This window comes from Orussus abietinus, unplaced genomic scaffold, assembly GCF_000612105.2.
Source record: "Orussus abietinus isolate OABI.00-Male unplaced genomic scaffold, Oabi_2.0 scaffold9, whole genome shotgun sequence".
Taxonomy (NCBI): Eukaryota; Metazoa; Arthropoda; class Insecta; order Hymenoptera; family Orussidae; genus Orussus; species Orussus abietinus.
The window spans coordinates 239,121-258,855 of NW_019396004.1; the positions used below are offsets into that span (position 1 = coordinate 239,121).

Genomic DNA, 19,735 nt, shown 5'->3' on the forward strand with positions numbered 1-19,735 from the left:
AATGAATCTCGAAATATCCCGCATGTTGAATTTGAGATATTTATTAGGAGGCGATTCCCCGCGCACTCGAGCTGCTTCTTCTACTCGCCGCGATCAGCTGATTCGGGACGAACTCAACGAATCGTTACTACTTATAAATAAATTGGTAGATAAATAATCTCTCTCTCGGTTGTCTGGCACCTTTTACGGACTCCCTCGTTCTCACGAGACCACCATGGTTTCCTCCTCCTCCTGCAGCCTCTGGATGTCGGACTTGTTCATGAAGTAGTAGGAGGGTTGTCTCGCTTTCTGTTAAAGTTACAAAAATTATCCGCAATAGTTAAGAGGAAAAGTCAATTTTAGATGGCATCCGGTTTACCAGGTCCTTCTCCACCCTCTTTGCTCCGGCCTTGATGAGGATGTTGCTCATGGTCTCCACGGAAGGCACTCCCATGGCGTAGTGAAGAGCGGTCCTCTCCAGCTGATCGCGGGACAGGGTTTAGATCGTACCTTAAATTTCTTTGTCAAAGACATTGTAACTTTTTATGACCTACGTTGTCGCCAGTCCGCAGGGTCTCCGGGTACATGCCGACGATGAGTCGCACGATGTCGGCGTGCTCTCCGAGGACGGCGATGTGGAGGGCGCATCGGCCGAAGACGTTCTTGCCAACGGCCAGCAGCTTTCCGCCTCCTCCGTTGCTGTCGAACAGCTCCTTCACCTTCGCCAGGTCTCCCCTGCGGATCGCCTGATGCACCTCCTCTCTCCTGGTCTGAAACCGAAGAGTACCCCAAGAGAGGTTCCCCAAAAAATCCCACGAGAGAAGAGAAAAAAAAATTACCACGTAATCCGGGATCGACTCCAAGAACTGGACCGTCGCCTCGTGGCCTCGTTCGTTGGCCACGTCCACTATGCTCGCGCCTCCGTCATCGGCATCCAGAATGTGGTCGTAACCCTCGAGGAGGAGCTCCACCAGCTTCTCCATCTCTCCTGAGGATTGGAAATTCGGAAAGATTCGTGGAAATATTTTTTTCACCATTTTTTTCCTCCAAAAGATCTCGAAGCAACGCCCGAAGACACCCACCTCTCGCCGCCAGGTAGACCACCCAGCGATCGATTTCCTCGACGTTGTCGCGGATGTTTGCCTGTTCCGCCACGTCCCTAGGGGTGCGATACACCTCGTCTCTGTACGCGATATTCACCTGGGCTTCCTGAAGAAGGTGAAACAGCCCGTCCTTCGCGTGAGGACGGACCACCGCGAAATGGATCATGCTCTGCCCGTGCTCGTCCTGCACCGATAAGATCGATAAGCGAGTCCCCGAATTTGGGAAAGCCGAAATTGATCGTACCCAAATACTCCGTTTAATTGATAAATACCCTGTTTGCCCCGTTGAAGACGGACTCCGGGACGTCCGAGTCGGGGCTCCGCGGGTACCCCGCGTCCTCTTCGGCACCCTCATCGTGATTCCTGCCTCCCTCCTGACGCCTCTCCGGGATTATCAGGACGTTCGATTCCTGGAATTTTTATTTCCCGTTATGAAAAATCTTATCGACTGACACGGGTGGATTACGATTAATTAAATTCTTAATTACTCGCCTGCGTCTCTTGGCCGGGTTTATTTTTACTTGCAAAATTGTACAAGTACGTGGCCAGATAGGTCACGGGATCCTTCGGGCGAGTATTGGCGACCTCGGTCAGGCCCTTTATCAGCGGATCACCCAGAGCTGATAAAAATATTAGGAAATATTTTTTTATTAAATTTCTGGATAATCATCGTATCGAATAAATATCCTTGCACTTACACGAGGCCAAGTAGCGACCCTCCTCCGTTCGGAAGATCGGGGCGTCCATCTGGCTGTCCTCTGAAAAAATTAAAAAAGTAACAAATTGACGATCCCCCGCTTTACGGAATTTTCAAGAAAACCGTATACGGTGCTTATGTGAAGCTTCGTGCAAAACTCGGCAAACTTTCAGTGCGTAACACTCTGAAATCGAACAATTCGCTGAAACAACGGAAGGGACCGGGAGATAAAACGTGCAGGATTTTTTTTTCCAACAAAAAGGATTACAGATTTAAAAATCCCGGGATCCCCCGAGGACGCGTTCTCGACCGAGGCTTAACTTTCTCAAGTCGTTTCGACTTCCGGTCCCGGTTTGTCGGAGCTGGAGGGACGAAGAGAGGCCCGTCGAGTTGGAAAGACGTGTGCGAGGCGTTATCGAATTTGCACGTTTTTCGGGATTTTTTTCGTGAACATCGACTGGTGCGAACACAGAAAGGCCGTCCGAGGCGACTCGGGATTTACTGACCTAATCGGAAACTCAGGAGATTCCCAGGAGCGGTCGTCCGGAGGGCTTCACGGATCTTTCCAACGAGCTGGCCGACTACGTCCGACCGATATCTACCTCCAGGTGAGATCGTCGATCTTCACCGATTCGCCATTAATCGCGACTACTCGCAGGGGCTTGACGACCCCTCTAGACTCTACTCTAACTCGAAAGCGTCCTCGGGGAACCCAAACAGGAGAAGGACCGCGCCGGCTCCGGGGACGATCACTCGACCCTGGAGCTGCGTCTGGAGTTGGGGAGTCGCTTGCGAACGACTCGGGCGAGGAGGTTGGCGATCTGGAGGGGGTTCCCGAGGGCGGCCTCGCGCTCCAGGGCGAGGACGTTGAGGAGCGCTCGCGAGAAATCGCCGAGAGTCTGAGCCTCGGTGAGAGAGAGGCACTGCAGGTTCCCGACTTCCAAGGTGTCGGTCCTGCGAGGAGAGGGTCGGGCCCAGAGACCGCGGGCGGCGCACAGATGCGCGAAGCTCTTGCCGTCCCTGGAGAGCCGGGGCAGGCGAACGAGCAAGAGGAACCGAAGAGTGTTTCCCAGAGCCACGGGCCTGGACCCCAGAAACCCGAGCTTCCTGTCCCAGCGAAAAGGGGCCCCTCGGCCCAGGACCTCCAGGGCCCTCTCCAGAGTACGAAAGGCCTCCACGAGCCGACCGGGATGGGCCCGGTCGGTGGCGCAGACGATCCTCAGGTGTTCCCTCACGTTGATCCAAACGGCCATTCGACCTTCTCCGAAGACGAAGACGCCCCTCCCTCTGGGCCAATGGGGCCCGTGAAGGCGACGCGAATCGGGGCCCGTCAGCTCCTCCAGGGGCAGCGCGAGGCCTGCGGCCGCCAAGCGGGCCCCCAGCTCGCTGGCCTCCATTCCGAGCTCCAGGATCTCCCTCAAGGGGTGGTAGACCCCCCTGCCGCCCGCGGCGATCTCGAACTCGGGGCCCGCCAGTCGAGACCTCATATATCGCTCGACCTCCTCGAGCTGCGACTCCGTCAGGCCCGGAGGGAGGCAGAAGGCCTCCAGGTTGCGACTGCACTCCACTGCCCCGGCCAGCACGTGTCGCCCTCCGGGGTCCAGATTGTCCGGGGGCCCGGGCCCCTCCGCGACGAAGAGGGGCTCGGGCTGGTCCGGCAGGTCCCCGGTGGCCGTCAACAGGTGTAGCTCGCGCAGGAGGGGGTCGAACAGCTCTTGGAAGACGAAATAGCTCTCGAAGTCCGGAGCCACAACGGGCCCCCCCGGGAACGTGTCCTCTCCCGGACCCCCCGAACCCAGAGACTCCGCCGACCCCCCCGAGCCCGCGCCCCCCCACCTCCGCAGCGCCGGCCAGATCACGTCGAACAGATTGTGGTCCATGCGAGTCACTCGGTGCTTGATGCCGTCGAAGACGGGCCTCGTCAGCAGCCGACCCAGCGGTGTACCGGGGGTCCCCGGGGCTCGGGCGGCGCCCCGCCTCGTGCTCCCCAGGAGCCGAAAGCACCGCTCCAGCGTCGCCAGCGTCTCCGCCTCGTCCACGTCGCGCCGGGCCGAAACCGCGTCGCCTCCTGGCACTGGGCCCGCCAAGATTAGCGTTATCATCCACGGTCCACCTGCAAACTACGCCCCACCCCGCCCCCGACCCGGAAGAGTACTTTCAAAAATACATGTCGGCCCCGAAGAATTTTTTTTTTTAGTCCTGCCGCGAAGTTTGCCACGGGGTTCGGATCGTGCCCGCGGTGGTGTATGCGAAAAGGTGCCCCGTACTCCTCTTATAGTGCAGGTCGGTGGCTGGGATAGCGACGGGTACCTTTGTCCGTCAGCATCTCCTCGGCGAGCTTCTCGGAGGCCCCGAAGTCCCGCAGGAGTTTCCTGTGAGAGAGGTCCTCGTGGTCTCGCTGATAGAACTCCGCCGTGTGCTCGAACTGAAGGAGCGGACGGTTCTCGATTGGAACGCGGTGTCAAGGAAAGGGCCTTTTGTAAGGTTTGCTAGAGGACGAGACTCACGTTGTCTTGGACGAGGGGATTGGCGCCCAGGCGTATCAGTAAATTGTAGTAGTGCCCGTTATCGGCCAAGGTCGCGGCGTAGTGCAGCGGGGTCCTGCCGTCCAAGTCGACCGCGTGCGTCGTCTCCGGAAACCTGCCTGCCAGGTACCTGCGTCCCCGGAATTTTTTTCACGATTAAAAATCGAGGTGAAACGGGCAGCCATCCCCTGGACCAGGGTTCTCACCTGACCACGGAGGTGCGACCAAAGACGACGGCCACGTGAAGCGGGGTGGCGCCATGGGGGGAGGATCCGTCCCTCGCGATGGCGAATTTGCGCCTGTCCAGGGCACTCTGCAGGTCTCGCAGGTTGCCCTCCCTGGCTGCCATGTGCACCGCGTGGATCTTCCCCTGGGAATACCGAATATTGCGCGAAAGCCGGGAAACTCGACGATCTCACCCCAAGGACGCGAGAAAAAAATCAAAGCAGTTCTTTCTGGGGTGCGATCGATGGAGCCTCGCCAGGTTTATCGGCATTTGTCACCATGTAGGAGGGGACGTTGTCGATGAAGGCCTGGAGCTCGGGGTTGCCGGACTGCCTGCCGACGAGGCGACGTCCTTCCCCGTTGAGGACGAGAGCGGCCAGCTGCTCCATGCTCCCGTTCTCCAGGAGGTCCTGCACTTCCGGGTCCGCCGACATACTACCCTCGTTCAGCTCGGCCTCGGCGAGCTCCTCGTGCTCTCCCTCGATGACCTACGGCCCGACACGGCTGATGGGGTGCGCAAAACCCGGCAAGGATCGATACCGAGATACCGATCGCGCGACGTTGACGAGCCATCGATCGTCCTTCCGCGAGCGAGTCGAGGGAACGACGGGATTGCTCCCTTTTTTTTTTCTCATTTCCTTATTGGATAAAAAGAGAGAGGTTACCAGGGGAGGCTAGCGCACCTGGTCTTCGTCCTGGGCAGGAACGTCCACGCCGGAGTCGCCCGTTCCAGGGTCCGGGACCTCCTGGTCGACTTCGGTCCATTCTGGGTCCTGAGGATCTCGCGTGGCTTCGGATTTTTCGTCCTCTTCGCCTTGGTTCCCTGGTTCTTCGGGATTCTCTTCGTGATTGGTAGGACCAGTGCCCAGGACTACGTCGTCGTCCGTGGATGGTTCTTCGGGTTCCTCGGTTTCCGCCTCGTCTTCTCGACCGTCGACTTCCGACGTCCTTTCCGGGGTCGCTTCCGGCTCCGGCTCGGGTTCCTCGGAGTGTTCCTCCTCCCTCTCGACTTCCCTCGTCAGTTCCTCGTCCGCTCGCTTAATCTGTTCCACCAGATCGTCCTTAAAATCCTCCCGGCCCTACAACGTCGAAGGGTGGTCGACTTAACGCGGAGGACATCCACTCGGATTTGAAGCCAGGTTCAAATCTCAAGGACCAGTGGAATTCTGAAAGAGAACGCTCACCCCCGAATCCTCGCGTTGGTCCTCTTCAGGGGTGACTTCTGAGATCCCTGCAGCCCCGAACGCGCCGTCGGGGGACCTCTTCGGGGATCTCTTCGGGACGCGAGCGGCGATCCCCTCGGCTTCCAGGATCCTCCAGTCCCATCCTTTGGGATACGTATTTCCATGGACCCGAGGAGCTTCGGGAAGCACCGTCAGGTTCGATCCGTCCACGTCCGAGGGTCGATTCTTGTAAAAAGCCGCTGCTTTCTGCTTCTGTTCCAACAATTTCCACTTTTTCACTCACGGATCGTTTTCCCGAAATTTTTTCTCAGCCCAAAGGACTTGGGACGGGAGAAAAAAAAATCCTACGGAGAGGTCCCTCCTCGTGTCGTACTTGCATTACATGTACTTACATTGTCCAGCTTGCTGTCGTCCGCTCCATTTTGCACTAACAAATTGTAAACCACCCCTCCGTCTTTCGCGGCTGCCGCATAGTGTAAGGGAGTCCTTCCCTCGTTGTCCTGCACGTTCATGCCAGCAGGATACTTGTCGATTATTATCTGGGCTATTTCCGTGTGTCCCAGTCCCGCAGCCTGTCGAGTCAATTAACAAAAGTCAAACATCGATCGTTTATTGGTAAATGAAGTCCCCACGAGATACCTTGTGTAGAGCGGTAAGTCCGTTCGAGTCCTTGCTACCCAGAATCACCGGGGAAACGGGATCGGCGATTTTTTCCTGGAACTTCTGGACGTCGTTCCCGATCGCCGCACCATGGATATCCTTTATGGTGCCCTGCAAGGACGTGGGGATTTTTTTTACGACCCCCAATAGGCAGGAAACGCGTTCTTACCATGATGAAAGGAACGGCCTCCAGGAATTTCCTGACCCGAGGGTTGTTGCTGGTCTCACACCTGAGTTTTCCTCCGTGGCCCTCCCACAGGACCTGCTGGAGTTTCCCGATGTCCCGATTGTGGATCCAGATTCTGATATTGGATGGCTTGAAGTCCAGGGCTGAAAGGATGGAACGGGGTTTTTCTCATTCCCGCGAGAAATACCGTCGATCGATGCATTCGATGGAACCTCGCAGCTATACCCTCGGTTAACTCAATTTGCGATCGCCCGATATCGGCTATATCGGCTATCAGCTGATATCGGCCGATCTCCCCGGGGGAAGATATCGAGTCTAATTCTAAAGGCGAACCCATCTCGTGGACCTCGCGTGCAAGCGAGGCCATCTCGTTCCGGCGTTCCTCGGAACATTTCCCGCCTCCTCGGCAGGTGCAGGGGTGCAGGGCCCGATACGCCGGCTTATCAATCATTCAGTGGTTATCGATCTACCGAGCTCGACCATGGGACCTTCACGCCGAGGCACACCTGGCGAACGTCTCTTTGAACCCGATCGTCGACTCACCCTCCTTTCCTCCGGGTTTTCTTCTCTGGGGCATCCTTTCCGACTCGGGGAGCTCGATTTCCGAAGAATTCTCCAGGTAGTAGGCTGCGGGATTTCCCTTCTTGTCGCAGATCGAGGAGTCGCAGCCACCCTCGACGAGTACGTCCCACGCCGAGTCGGGGTCTCCACACGCTGCGCAGTAGTGCAGCGCACTGCGCCCTTCCTAGGGGTTAAATAGAATTTAAATTAGCAGGGAAATTTGCTTCACCACTTTAAGAAGTAGACAAAAATTTATACGGGTTCCTAGGATTGGGAGAAGAAAAATTGGAGGAAGGGAATTATTACCCTGAAGAGATCTTATTCCCCGAATCCACCGCGTTGATTAAAATTGGAATTAAAATTGGGATCGATGTATGTCGATGAAATGATTCGCGAGGGTGTCGGAATTTCTGAACGAGCCTTCCCCCGAAGAACCACCGCGATGAATGCCGATACTCGGGGGTAGACTTACTGGCTTTATAGGAAGAATCTACCCCTGAGGCACCCTTCGTCTCTACTTTCGTGTCCTAATGCGATGGCGATGGGTACAGGGAAGAACAGGTGGTTTACACCTCGCGATTACCCCCGACACGCGATCCGCCACCTGGCCTCGGCTCTTGGGGGTGAAAGAAAACTCGAAGAAACCGAATTAAGGGTCCTCTTCTAAACGATTGCCACCCTTGGATCGATTGACTCGATTGGATCGACCTGCTATAAAACGGAAGGGTCGTTTTTTCGAACCTAAAAAATCCACCTTCACGATTTTTTTATAAATCCTGATTCGACGGTTCGAGTAGAGAAATTTTTTTATCTTTTATCGGGGAATCCTGACCCTGTCTCTTTGACGGGTGACTTCAGGATACTGCTCGATGAGCCACTGCACGATGTCCTGGTGATCATGGTAGACGGCCTTGTGGACCAAAGGGGTGCCAGAGGGATCCTTCGATAGCGCCAATTTTTTCTTCGGCTCCTCCGAGATTATCCTCTGAGTCTCTGCCAAGGATCCTCTCGTTACGGCGTCGTGGACCTGGCTGATCTTCGTCTAGGAAATTCAATTTATTTATTATTTTTTTCCTGCTGAAAAGAATCCAGGTTTTTCTTCTAAAAAAAAATCTAAAATGTATTTCTACCAGGTAATTCGGTAGTCCTTTGAGAAAAACGCGGGTTCTTAGGTCCGGAGAGTGTTCTCCCAGTAGTCGAGCCCCTCGTCCTTCCAGGACGACGTTCTCCAATTTTTCTAGGTCCCCCCGTTGCAGCCACTGCCTCACGTTCGCGAGATTCATCTAAATAATTAAATAAAATCGGCATACTCGTTAAAAATATTTATTCGCTTTACTGTATTAATGCGCGGTATCTAAGTGGAAGTATTTTCGACGGGCGAGCACGATCGCACCTTATACATTATTAGAAAGGAGTAATCGATAACGCGCGATTGCTCGCGTCCATTAAACCATCGACACGCGACCCAATTTACTATCGAAATTCACAAACATTTTCAACTGTGTACTCACGTCGAAACTTCGTCAAGGAAATTTCCTGGAGACGATTGGAACAACTTCGGAGACATTTAATTTCGAAGTATACGTGTCAAAGGTACCGCCGGGAACTTTTCCGCGCGAGATCGATAGTTCCATTTCCGGATGGAATTTTATATCCGCGAATTAGTCGCCGATGAAGCTCGGGAAATTTTTTCGAGGATGATCGGGGGCCCCATTTTGCGAAAAGTATTTAGAAAAGGCTCCTCGCGGAGGAGTTTCGACGCCGCGTTCGAGCGCAATGGACGGGACTTTACAACTGACGCCGCGACGCCTTCCACGTGGCCAGCCCCCTCGGCGTCTATTATTCAAAGGAGCCTATGTACCCTATATACCCGCGAAATAGCCTCGACAACGTCTCGGCTTCTTTAGAGACGAGGTAAAAAAAAATCAATCGACCCGCCGACGAGTCTTCTTTAAATGTCGTAGCCGCCTGACGCGCTACTTCCTTCCCCTTTGCCTTTCCTTATTTTTCATGATTTTCCATCTTCTCGCAGAATCTCCCAAAAACACCTGGATACCCGTAACACCTCTAAGTATCCGAGAAAAATATGAGCGACGGCAGAATCGCGGAAACACCGCCGAGAAAAATTGTCGAAGCGAGGAGCGAGCCCTCGGGGAGCTGAAGGGTGAAGCGAGGGAGTCGTCGAAGGAGGAATTCATTCCTGGAGAAATTTCGCTGGCAAATGACGAACCTGTTATTTCGCAACACTAGGATGGAAATTCAGCTCGACGAGAACCTTCTCGAGGGGTCCGAAGAACGGCGCGATGAAAAGGGTGCAATTTCGCGGCCGTAAAAATGGCTATTCGCGAGCCGGCAGGTCAAGGTGGGGAAACTGCATCGACCTAGGACATTCTTTCCCGCGAGCCGTCTTTCAAGGGTTTCCTAAAATAAACGAATGATCCTTTAAATTTTCTTCCCTTCCGAAAAAGGAACAAATGACTCGAACGAGGCCACAAAAATAAATTAAACGCAGAAGCCTCGGACGTCCGGCTGTTACGCAAGTACATTCATTTTAAACGAAGCGATTCCTCCTTTCTCGAGCCTGGCTTTTTATCTTTTAATTCTCGAGAGGCGAAATGCCAAGAACGAATGCAACGAAGTGCCCTCCTTTATTCGAGGCTAGGAAAAATTTATGAAAGTCGCGAAAAGGTGCGTGCGGCGCCATGGGATGTATATCGAAATTTGCATCGCGAGTACCGACGCGATGTCGTGCAAGTGCTCGACAAGGGGCACTAAGGTAATAATTAATTTCAAGCTATTTCTGCGAGTCGAGCCAACGGTTCGCATTTATTATTTAATTCCTCCTCGAGCCCATTCGTTGCAATTGTGCATAATTATGCATCGCACCATCGGTTTCGCAACGATGAAATTCCGCGATCGCAAATCGAAACACGCTCGAGACTTCTCTGCCCCAAAAACAAGGAAACGAAAGGTCAGCACGTTTCCGCTGCACTTCGCTGCACTCAGCCGTCGGTCCCGAAGTGCAGCCGCAGTTGCGAGACGAACGCCCAAACGGAAGTTCTTAAAGATAAAAAAGGGAAGGAAGAACTGGACTTAGTGGAAACGAAAGATTCCGGAAAATGCTCATCGCGATTTCTCTCCTGTTGGTTGCCCTGGGGCAAGCGGACGGTAAAATGCCCTTTGATGTTTAATCTCGTTTTCGGAAAGAGCGAAAATTCATTCCCCTATTTTTTATATCACTACCAAATATTTTTCTAACTTCTAGTGAACGTGGTTAACGGGATGGACTTGAAGTGCACCGGTCGGCCTCGTTACAACGTCTCGTTGACGGCTTATTACCCTATTTACGATAGCCCGAATTCGTCGGATTATCTGGACATCCGAGGGAAAAAGTTGCGCTCCCTCCAGGTTCGTTGTTCCGCGACGTTCCATAGAATTTTTAATTTTTCGCAATTTTTTGGAACACTTTTATGCATCCAGGATTACATCGACGGTCGAGGCGAGTACGTGACAGGTGCAATGGACTCGTCGTTGAACCTCGTCTATGGCACTCCCATTTGCATTCCCGAGCTAAACGAACACTTCGGAAGGCAGATCCCAATACAGGTTGGCGTATCCGAATTTTTTTCCGAATCTTTCGACACGAGTCCAAATAATACGGTTGATCTCTCGTAATTAATGCAGGTCAGGGACCGGGGCAGTAACTTGGACGGGAAGGAGTTCTCCAGACTAGACATCTGCGTCAGGAGCGAGGTCGACAGCTACGACAATTGCGTCAACAGACTCGTGACGGTGTACATGTAGACGTTCCTTAGATTCATGCACATTATTAATGACAACTTAACGGGCGTTTTATAACGAACAGAGACATATTAAAAATCGGAAACCCCGATAATCATCGACGCCGAGTGGATTCTTGTGGAGGGTCAAAGAAAAAGTTTCAAGCCGAGTCCATCGTTACAAAGAACGACAAGAGATCCAGTCCCTTAAATATCGGTATTTCTCCACGTCTGGACGATGCCGAAGAGCCTGTCGCCAGGACACGTGGTCTTGCCGACGTCTCGATGACCGATCACCGTGTAATTGTCGTACAATTTCCCCAGGTTCACTCCTTCGGAGACGAAGTCCTTTGCTGCCTTTACCGCGGACTGTTTGGGGTAATAGACTGCAAGAGGACGGAGAAACGAGGGATTACGACGAAAGGATTCGTATCCTGTGCCGATGGTATCGATGGTGCGATTATTAATTATTTATTAATCGACTCACCGTTGTAACGGCCAAGGAAGCAGATCCCGATGGTGTCCGCGTTGTGCGATCTGGCGTGCGCCCCTTGCTTGTCCCAACCCCTGCCCTCGAAGATGATACCGTCGTCGCCCACCAGAAAATTATACCCAATGTCGAACCAGTGTTTCTCGTCGATGTGATAGTTCTGAAAAAATTAATTACGGTTCACGGCTCCTCGCCCAATTAATCTTTCACTAATTTCTCCATTAGCGGCGACTTCCGGATCCCAACCTGTATACTTTTGACCAGTTTCTTGCAGTCGGCAAAACCCGTGCAGTTTCTGGTATCGGAATGATGGATAACCACCGTGTAAAGAGGTTGAGAAGGGAAATCGTCGACGGGCCCCACCGCAGTCCTCGCTCCCCATTCGGCCCTGGTCACGAATTCGACACCTGAAACGGGGACTCGTCAACACTTTTTCCAATTTCGAACAATAATTATGAAATTAATAGGTGGACTCACGGACGGTCCTCGGCTCCGACAGGAAAATCAGCGCGAGAAGCGCGGTCACGGCTTTAAGCGACATGATCTCCGGACGACTGAAAATAACATCTCGAGTGCCTTCGAGAGGCGAAAGGCAGATACGCAATCTCGAGCGATGACTTGGCCGGAAACGTACACCAGGCCAGATAGCGCCGGCACCGGTCGGGGACTCCCCGACTCGGTTTTCTTCGACTCCCCATTCGACTCTCCGGAGGGAATTTGCTTACGGTGGCTACGTAACGACTCGTAATTCGTGCAGTTAAATCTAGTTCTACCACGGCGTCCGCTCGTCTACTAAATCCGTGCGGATTCATCGTCACGAGTGTAGCCACCTTTATTTGCGATCGTCGTCCGGATGGTCCCTGACCTCTGCCCCCGAGGCGACGTCTCGTGGACGGGGAATTATCGTAAGCGTTGTTACGTTACAGCGAACGAGTGAGCGCGATCTACGACGGGAAACTAGAGGAGCGGAATTTCAAATCTATCGGGAAATGTCAATGGACGACGAGGAAGGTTTAGGTAACGATCGGCCCTATATTTTCCCCTTCTTCGAGGCGGTCAAAGGTTTTGGTTAAAAGGACCGTTCAGCAGGGTGAACTCTTGTTGGAGGAGGTCGGCGTCGGGTCGGGAGTCCAGGCCGGAAGCTTCGTGACGTGTCGGTAAAGAGCGTCTCCGGGACACAACGTGTCCCGTGCTTGCCGGTGGCCTATGATCTTGTAATCCTTGCCGATCTTCTCGAAGAGAAGCCCGAGGTCGATGAGTCGGCCCAGAGCTCCTAGAGCCGCCTCGTCCGGTAGGATCTCTGCGAAGGGATACCTCGAGATAAAATTTTTAACGATTTAGAATTTTATTATCGAGAGTAGGTCGCTCACCGGAGAAATCTCCGATGATGGAAACGCCGATGCTTTGGGTATTGTACCCTGGGGCATGGGCCCCCACGTAGTCCCAGCCGCGTCCCTCGTAGATGTTTCCGTCTTCGCCGATGACGAAGTTGTATCCGATGTCGTTCCATTTTCTCACATCCATGTGTAGGTTCTGATAGGACCTGACGATCTCGGAGCACCTGGTTTGGTCGAAGCAGTACTCGGGGATCCCCCCATGGTGTACCACCACGTATGGAGCCGGAGAATGGGGCAATTTTACAGGTGCCAACACGGGCTTCCTCGCTCCCCATTCGTCTCTACTCACGATCCTGGGAAAGGCTGAAACAATCAAAATTAAAATAGCTCGAGATATAAAATTGAGACGAATTTTTTTAGACGACAGTGGGCCACGTGATGAAGAATTTTGCCCAATTGAAGAATCGAGCCGGAAAAATCGCAGACAAATTGAAAAAGGAAAAAAGAGCCTGTCTCGTCCTCCAGGACTTCCGATCGGCCATTCTCATTACGCAACGCCGAGTTTAGATCGTGAAAACGGACGTACGTTTATCTCGTTTGCGCAAGTGTTTCCTCACGTGTCTGAAAAGGAAAATTTACAGACCTCAAGGTTTGACCCCGATCGAGTGAAATTGCGATACTCCTTGCTATAGATGCGATGGAAGGACGCGGGACTTCCCGTTCCGATTTTACCGTCAATTTTCAAGTCGGCCTTACAGGACGTACCATCGGGATCGACTTTGGCCCCGGTCGCCAAAGCGAAAAGGACGAGGAGTGCTCCGGGAAGCAGGAGCCAGGACGATCGAAGCTTCATCTTCGAGCTCGACCTCTTCGGAGCCGAATCGAAGACTGAGGATCAGCCGAAGCGATCGGTCCTCTTTTAAGCCGTGGATATCCGTCACTCGGGGCTTCCCTTCTCGGATTTATCGTTTCTTTTCCAGTACTCCGTGCCTCCTTTCGCATTTTTTCAAGTTCCTCTCTTATCAGCCATTTTCTAGTCTTCGAAAACTATTCGGGAGGCATTTGAATCGCCGGTCATATTTAATTGAGATTTTCGGTTTTTCGCGTCACAAAGACAGTGTTTCCCGCAACGCGCGCAATTAATTTAACGTAGATCCAAGAAGAAGCGGGTACAACAGTCGCGGTTGTTTATCCGAGAAAAGCAGCGTAATAACTATTAGCTTTATCGGAAATCAGATTTCCGATTTCCGAGAGAACGGCCTACTCGAGATTGTGCCGGCGCATTAATCGACAACCGTCGGGATAAAAAGCGACGTCTTTTTGGAAAAGACTCGATAACGTGGAAGAATAAAAAAAAATCGCTCCTGAATTTTTCATTCCTTAGAAAAACATATTTTCGCGGTACCGATTTTCTAAGTTTAATGTTTTTAAGGATTTCTCGGGAGCCGAATAAATGGCCGGTATTTGTTGAGGAGGGCTATAAGTGTCTGGAGTTCGATTTTCATTCATGATTTTCTCCGGAAGCTCATCAGGGCGCTATTCGGGACGGGAGATGTCGCCACGAGGTGGAAAGAAGGAAATCCGGTGATATCCGGGATCCGTTATCGCGGCGCCGCATGGATACCTCGAGATTCCTCGCACTTTTCAATTTTATCGAGCTCAGGGTTAATTTCAAGGTGAAAAAAGGCGAAGCATGTTCAAATTCAACTTTTCCAGGGACGAAATCAAAGAAGGTACGAGCAAAATCGCATAAATCGGGGGTGAATGGCGTCGAACCTTTGAGGTTACGGCGACGGCGATTCCCGCCACTTCTTTGAACGTCGAGTACCCAGATTGCCCCGCGGATGATCGTTTATAAAAAAATTAGCGGGATAAACTCGAAATTATAGTTAGAAAATATTACAAGATGTTGAATTTTGAGATCTATTCTTTTTTTCAGATAAAAATGTGGAGCAGGGTACGGAGGCTTCGCTCGCGTGGCTCCTAGCCGCCAAAGTGCAGGTCCCTTTGGAAAGTTTCAATAAGATCCGGGAAAACTACGGTTCGGATTGCGACACCACAGTTTTCGGGGATTGTCAATTAAAACTCGTGCCTTCTGAGAAGATCGTGGAGGAATTGAAGAGCAAAGAGTGCACGTGCATCCTGCAGGCCGAGGCACGGCACTCGGACCTGCTCCCAGCAGAGTACGAAGGTGAGGAAACTTTTTAAAAAATTCCAGAACAAAAATGATCTAAGAACGTTTACAGAGAAATGTATTCTCTCGCAGGTGGCCTCAAGATCTGGGAATGCACCCACGACCTGGGGAATTATCTACTGCAGGAGGGGCTCCCATTAAAAAATAAAGTAGTCTTGGATCTTGGTTGCGGAGCGGGCGTTATCGGGCTATTCGCCTTATCAAAGGGATCTAGGGTCCATTTTCAAGATTACGTTCGTGCATTGCAATTTTGTTTGCTCTTTACTTTTTTCCCCCACAATCTGCGCCTCCTTAACGAGCTACATTTTATATCTCTATTTTTTGTAGAACAAAGAAGTCCTCGAGTCGCTGACAATCCCGAACGTCTTTCTAAACGCATCTTCCGCGAAGACAGTGGCCGAGAGCTGCGAATTTTATAGCGGGGACTGGGAATCGCTTAATAGTTTGCTCTCAAAACGCGACGAGAAAACGGAGGAGAAAATCTATGACTTCATCTTCACGAGCGAGACCATATACAATCCGGATAGCCACGAGAAACTGTACAACGTCTTCAAGAGGAGGCTAAAGTCAACCGGCACTGGGTACGCTCTTTTCATTATTGAATATAAAACAAATGAAGTCAAAGAGGAATTTAATTAAGGAATCATCATCAGTTACGTGGCCGGCAAAACGTACTACTTCGGAGTGGGAGGAGGAATGAGGCAATTCGAGAACCTCGTCAAGAACGACGATGTATTCCACCCAGAAGTCGTATGGAGGAGCACGGAAGGTTCGCCAATTTTTTTCCTCCGTTAATACAAATCACATATCTCTCACGTTTATTGCAACGATTAATACTGTGGATTCATTTCAGGCCTGATGCGAGAGATACTAAGGCTGACGAGAAAAAACTCTCGATAGATTCTCTCTGTAACCCTTTGCGAAGCTACCTTAACCGAAATCCAAAATACTACAGCAAATATATTAACAGCTAAATAAATTCTCTTTTCATATTTTTTTTTTTTTTTTTTCAAGGAGCCAGTCTCTCGAAGACCCATTCGTTCTCGCCGTCATGAGTGAGGATATTGTCGGGCTTTTCTCCGGGTTTCCTTCTCCTGAATCGAATCCTGTCGTGCAGCCGGTCGCTCTGGCCCTGCCAGAATTCGACGACTTCTGGACGCAGGATAAATCCACCCCTGCAATTAGCAGCAATTATTATTTACTAAATGTCCTTCCCGTCTATTTTTTCGAGCCTACCAGCACTCCGGTCTCTTTGCTTTTCCCTCTGGAAACTGGGACAGCAGTTCTCTCTCCTTCACCATTAAACTTTGCCTGCCTGCGATGACTGTACTCTGCTTGCTGGCAATGGCTCCTATTTGGCTGGGAAACGGCCTGCTCGCAAAGTAATGATCCGAATCCTCGGTCGAGGTCCTCTCAACGCTACCCTCGATTCGAACCTGAAAAATCATGCTCAAGATTCGTAAGGAAATCATTTTAAAAACAGCTTGCGATGACCCACCGTACGCCTGAGGGGTTCCCAATAGAACGTTAACGCTGCATTGGGATTCTCTGCCTGAAATTTCACAAACCCGGCGTATAAAAAATTCACAGTCAAAATTACTCATTTACAGCTTAAAAAAGAAATTACTCACTAACTCGCGACCTTTCCTACTCTCGTAATTCGTGTAAAATTTGAAACCCTCCGAACCATAGCCCTTAAGGAGGACTGGTCTGACAGATGGAATTCCTTCTCTATGAAACACAGAAATAAATATGAGGTACGATTAAACTATGTCGATTCATCGAACATAACCTGGGAGATACGTTACTTAGTAGCTGTTCCCAAAAACATAGCATTGGGTTCTAGGATCCCCGGAGTATTGCATGCTATTTCAAACCAGGCTTTGAATTGCCCAAAAGGCTCTTTACTCTTCAAGCAGTCCTCGGTGAATGTCTCGCTCTTGTCCTTGTACTTTATGCGCATTCCTTTGAAAGACCACCTAATAGTAATTATACTAACTCTCCTTGCACACACACATTGATTACTAAAAAATGCAAAGTGCTTAAAAAATCCTCATACCTAAATTAGCGTTCACACCTCGTTAATAAAAAAAAAAAAAAAACTGTCTCGTGCTTTTGCGTTATCACGCTTCCCCGACAGATTTCACTTCCTTATCAGCGAGAGAATCTCCCCTCGTTCAGAAGAAAATAAAATCTCAGAAAATTGAAAAGAATGATTCGCTGGTTTAAGAGTAAGTAAATGTAGAAAAGTGGCGCAAAATACCTCCAATGTCAATATGATCCGTCAACGATTTGTCACCGTGTACGGTGGAGTTTACGCTCGCCATGGTTCTATCTGGTACAATCTGGTACTGTCACTGGCACAGATTTCTATGCTTCCATCCGTAGATATCTATGCGTCGGAGTGATAAGCGACCAGTTAGGATCAGCTGATGTCAACCACGTGACCGAGACAAGCGCGTGCGCAGCGCTGAAACGCCACGGTGCTCCCGACTTTGAGGTTAGTCCAGGAAAGCAGCGTGACTGGATCATTCCATGAATTTTTGTCGTTAATTCGAGGACCCCCGGAAATCAAAGGACGGACTTGGATCTCCAGTGGAACGGTGACACCTATTACAGGAACAAATACGCAGACTAAAGTGCCTCGAGTTACGTAATACCGTCACTACCTGTCAAGGGTAACTTGTTTTTTACCAGTCCAGGTGAAAAGACTTTGATTTCTCGATAGTCAAGGACGAGGACTTTACCGAGGTAATAGACTCCTGGAAATAATTGTTCCGGCTTCTTCATTGTTATTTGGTTTACCCGGTTAATAGAAAGTTAGCAGTGGAACGGGGTATCAAGGTTCAGGGGATCGGAGAGAAAAAGGGAATGTTCAATATGACGAGCCTTTATAGCTAGAACAGTTTGTAGTCACGTTTCACATCCTTTGATCGTGTCGAAAACAATTGAGGAAATAAGTTGCATCGTATGTAGATTTAATTGGTTTTAATGTATAGTAAATATTGAGTTTTTTTTGCAAAGCCATCTTCTAAGTCGAAGAGAGATAATGCTTTGATATATCGATACAGCGTGGTAGAAGGAACTATTTTTTTAGTCGAAATAAATAACTGCTATAACAAATGTCATTAAATCAAGAGAATCGTGTACAATTGTACATATGTTTAAGCTATCTTTTGCAACCATGCCATCGGTTGTTCGATACCGGCATCTAATTCCGGACCCTTAGTAGCTGCACTTGATTCTGCAAAATCAACAATTGATGTAAGATCAGAGAAATCAAAATCTTTCTCCTGCTTTCCAAGAGAAGATCGTGGGGATGACGAGTCCGTTGCTTCTAGCTGATTCGCCTTAGTAAATTTCAATAAATTCATTTCCTTTTCCAGTAATGCCTTTATTACTTGGCAACCCTTGGCTTTGATCTGGTCTTGCTTATTGCACAAAATAAGCACAGGGAGGCTTCTTTGAACAAGTGGATCCGATAGTATGGAATACAAAAAGCTGCAGTGAAGAATTACATGCATTTATGGATAAGCCTAATGAATTGGCAATATCTAAAGCCTAATTACTCACTCTGCGACATCCCTGATATCCTTCTGCAAGGTTACGGAATCGATTACAAATATCAAACCTTTAGCAGAAGATTTGAATTTATCGAAGAACTTGTAACGCAGCCTCTCATGCCCAGGAACGTCAATAATCTTCAAAGGTCTCTGAATGAAGGATACATGAGATTGAAATCGTCACCGTTCAAAGAAGTGCCAATTACTAGTTTGTCAACTTACATTGTCGATCATAAGATCACCACCAATGTTCTCATTAATGGATGTATAAGTGTCAACGTACTTGGACCCAACCAGCCTTGCAAACAGTAATGTTTTACCGGAATCACAGAGTCCCACAAGAAGCACAGTATTGCCTAAGCCTCGTCTACGCCATAAGGCAAATAGAACTGCAAAGATGGAAATCTGCTTTAACGCGATATAAATTAGTAACCGGAATCTCTATAAAATGTGACACTTTACATATTGTACAGCTCAAGAAACCAATTTTTGTTAAGACGCGAGACCATCTAGGCGAGTTCGATTTACCGCATCATATTTAAATTCTGACATGTATACCTTTTGTTATTATTTACACAATCACAACACTGTATTTGTCTCGCTGTTACTGCTTCTCTTCATTTTTCTATTATTTTACAGTAAGTACTATGACTTAATAATCATATGATTAAATCTCTTCATATAACGCACAGAATACAGATGTACAAATCGACAGCGATCACAATTATAAGATCATCGATAAGTGTTATTTTAACATGCATTTAATTAATATGTTCGATTGTATATGCTATGGACCATGACCCAACCTATTAATCCAACTATCTAATTACCTAGCGTCACTATAATAGCGATTATCGCAGCAATTATGCCCATAAATTGGGACATTCCCGCATCCTCAACCAAAGGTTTAACAATATTTTCCATTGTCAGTACTTTTACCTTCTGCAACAGATGTTTATGGAATTCGTATTGTAAGGTTAAAAAGCACTGGTGTGCCACCATAGATGAGTTGGGAGATTGCTCACGGGCAGGGTCACGCAATCGCATTCTGTGCTGCCCTCTGGTTTCGTACGTTAGCTTTCACTGTTTTTTGCCCCCAAGGGCGGCGCAATGAATTTCTGGTACCGGCCCGATAAAGGACCGTGATTGGTCGATCCTTTATCGGGCCACGAAACCAGAGGGCAGCACAGAATGCGATCGCGTGACCCTGCCCGTGAGCAATCTCCCAACTCATCTCTGGTTTGCCCCGCG

The 19,735-nt window shown here is 50.0% G+C and overlaps 5 protein-coding genes and 1 non-coding gene across 12 annotated transcripts; 2 read left to right on the plus strand and 4 right to left on the minus strand.

Moving 5' to 3' along the window:
• Positions 1 to 25: 25 nt before the first annotated feature.
• On the minus strand, positions 26 to 8,752 carry LOC105700744. The gene is made up of 22 exons (XR_002762382.1): positions 8,633 to 8,752; positions 8,252 to 8,404; positions 7,954 to 8,163; positions 7,104 to 7,305; positions 6,543 to 6,727; positions 6,353 to 6,484; positions 6,106 to 6,285; positions 5,714 to 5,965; positions 5,213 to 5,608; positions 4,808 to 5,017; positions 4,511 to 4,674; positions 4,287 to 4,434; positions 4,090 to 4,204; positions 2,471 to 3,853; positions 1,781 to 1,840; positions 1,575 to 1,702; positions 1,355 to 1,492; positions 1,062 to 1,266; positions 819 to 967; positions 534 to 749; positions 359 to 460; positions 26 to 288 (listed from the first exon to the last, which is right to left on the minus strand). It is a non-coding gene; the product is annotated as an uncharacterized LOC105700744 (transcript).
• A 1,192-nt stretch (positions 8,753 to 9,944) lies between these two features.
• LOC105700904 lies at positions 9,945 to 11,023 on the plus strand. Of its 2 annotated transcripts, XM_012427168.2 has the most exons (4): positions 9,945 to 10,289; positions 10,387 to 10,529; positions 10,602 to 10,727; positions 10,806 to 11,023. In XM_012427168.2, the coding sequence occupies exons 1-4, from the start codon at positions 10,241 to 10,243 to the stop codon at positions 10,923 to 10,925; spliced, it is 438 nt and encodes a 145-aa protein (XP_012282591.1). In that variant the 5' UTR covers positions 9,945 to 10,240; the 3' UTR covers positions 10,926 to 11,023. The 2 variants fall into 2 exon arrangements, with proteins under 2 accessions (XP_012282591.1, XP_012282590.1); XM_012427167.2 differs by having other exon boundaries at positions 10,387 to 10,727.
• On the minus strand, positions 10,933 to 13,914 carry LOC105700745. The gene is made up of 7 exons (XM_012426895.2): positions 13,493 to 13,914; positions 12,761 to 13,090; positions 12,478 to 12,690; positions 11,868 to 12,110; positions 11,637 to 11,797; positions 11,388 to 11,550; positions 10,933 to 11,286 (listed from the first exon to the last, which is right to left on the minus strand). Exons 1-7 carry the CDS (start codon positions 13,578 to 13,580, stop codon positions 11,108 to 11,110), a joined length of 1,377 nt encoding a protein of 458 aa, XP_012282318.1. The 5' UTR covers positions 13,581 to 13,914; the 3' UTR covers positions 10,933 to 11,107.
• Positions 13,915 to 14,047: 133 nt separating this feature from the next.
• LOC105700900 (histidine protein methyltransferase 1 homolog) lies at positions 14,048 to 15,924 on the plus strand. Of its 3 annotated transcripts, none has more exons than XM_023434350.1 (6): positions 14,048 to 14,460; positions 14,667 to 14,918; positions 14,994 to 15,154; positions 15,249 to 15,502; positions 15,562 to 15,690; positions 15,775 to 15,924. In XM_023434350.1, the coding sequence occupies exons 1-6, from the start codon at positions 14,421 to 14,423 to the stop codon at positions 15,893 to 15,895; spliced, it is 957 nt and encodes a 318-aa protein (XP_023290118.1). In that variant the 5' UTR covers positions 14,048 to 14,420; the 3' UTR covers positions 15,896 to 15,924. The 3 variants fall into 3 exon arrangements, with proteins under 3 accessions (XP_023290118.1, XP_023290119.1, XP_023290117.1); XM_023434351.1 differs by having other exon boundaries at positions 15,575 to 15,690; positions 15,775 to 15,893; XM_023434349.1 differs by having other exon boundaries at positions 15,562 to 15,924.
• Positions 15,914 to 17,354, minus strand: LOC105700902 (pyridoxine-5'-phosphate oxidase). Of its 4 annotated transcripts, none has more exons than XM_012427163.2 (6): positions 17,185 to 17,354; positions 16,730 to 16,886; positions 16,553 to 16,652; positions 16,420 to 16,473; positions 16,158 to 16,357; positions 15,914 to 16,096 (listed from the first exon to the last, which is right to left on the minus strand). In XM_012427163.2, exons 1-6 carry the CDS (start codon positions 17,246 to 17,248, stop codon positions 15,931 to 15,933), a joined length of 741 nt encoding a protein of 246 aa, XP_012282586.1. In that variant the 5' UTR covers positions 17,249 to 17,354; the 3' UTR covers positions 15,914 to 15,930. The 4 variants fall into 4 exon arrangements, with proteins under 4 accessions (XP_012282586.1, XP_012282589.1, XP_012282588.1 ...); XM_012427166.1 differs by having other exon boundaries at positions 16,730 to 16,945; positions 17,185 to 17,322; XM_012427165.1 differs by having other exon boundaries at positions 16,730 to 16,900; positions 17,185 to 17,317.
• Positions 17,355 to 17,894: 540 nt separating this feature from the next.
• Positions 17,895 to 19,497, minus strand: LOC105700901 (signal recognition particle receptor subunit beta). The gene is made up of 4 exons (XM_012427162.1): positions 19,315 to 19,497; positions 18,707 to 18,873; positions 18,495 to 18,634; positions 17,895 to 18,422 (listed from the first exon to the last, which is right to left on the minus strand). The coding sequence occupies exons 1-4, from the start codon at positions 19,484 to 19,486 to the stop codon at positions 18,086 to 18,088; spliced, it is 816 nt and encodes a 271-aa protein (XP_012282585.1). The 5' UTR covers positions 19,487 to 19,497; the 3' UTR covers positions 17,895 to 18,085.
• Between the last annotated feature and the right edge of the window lie 238 nt (positions 19,498 to 19,735).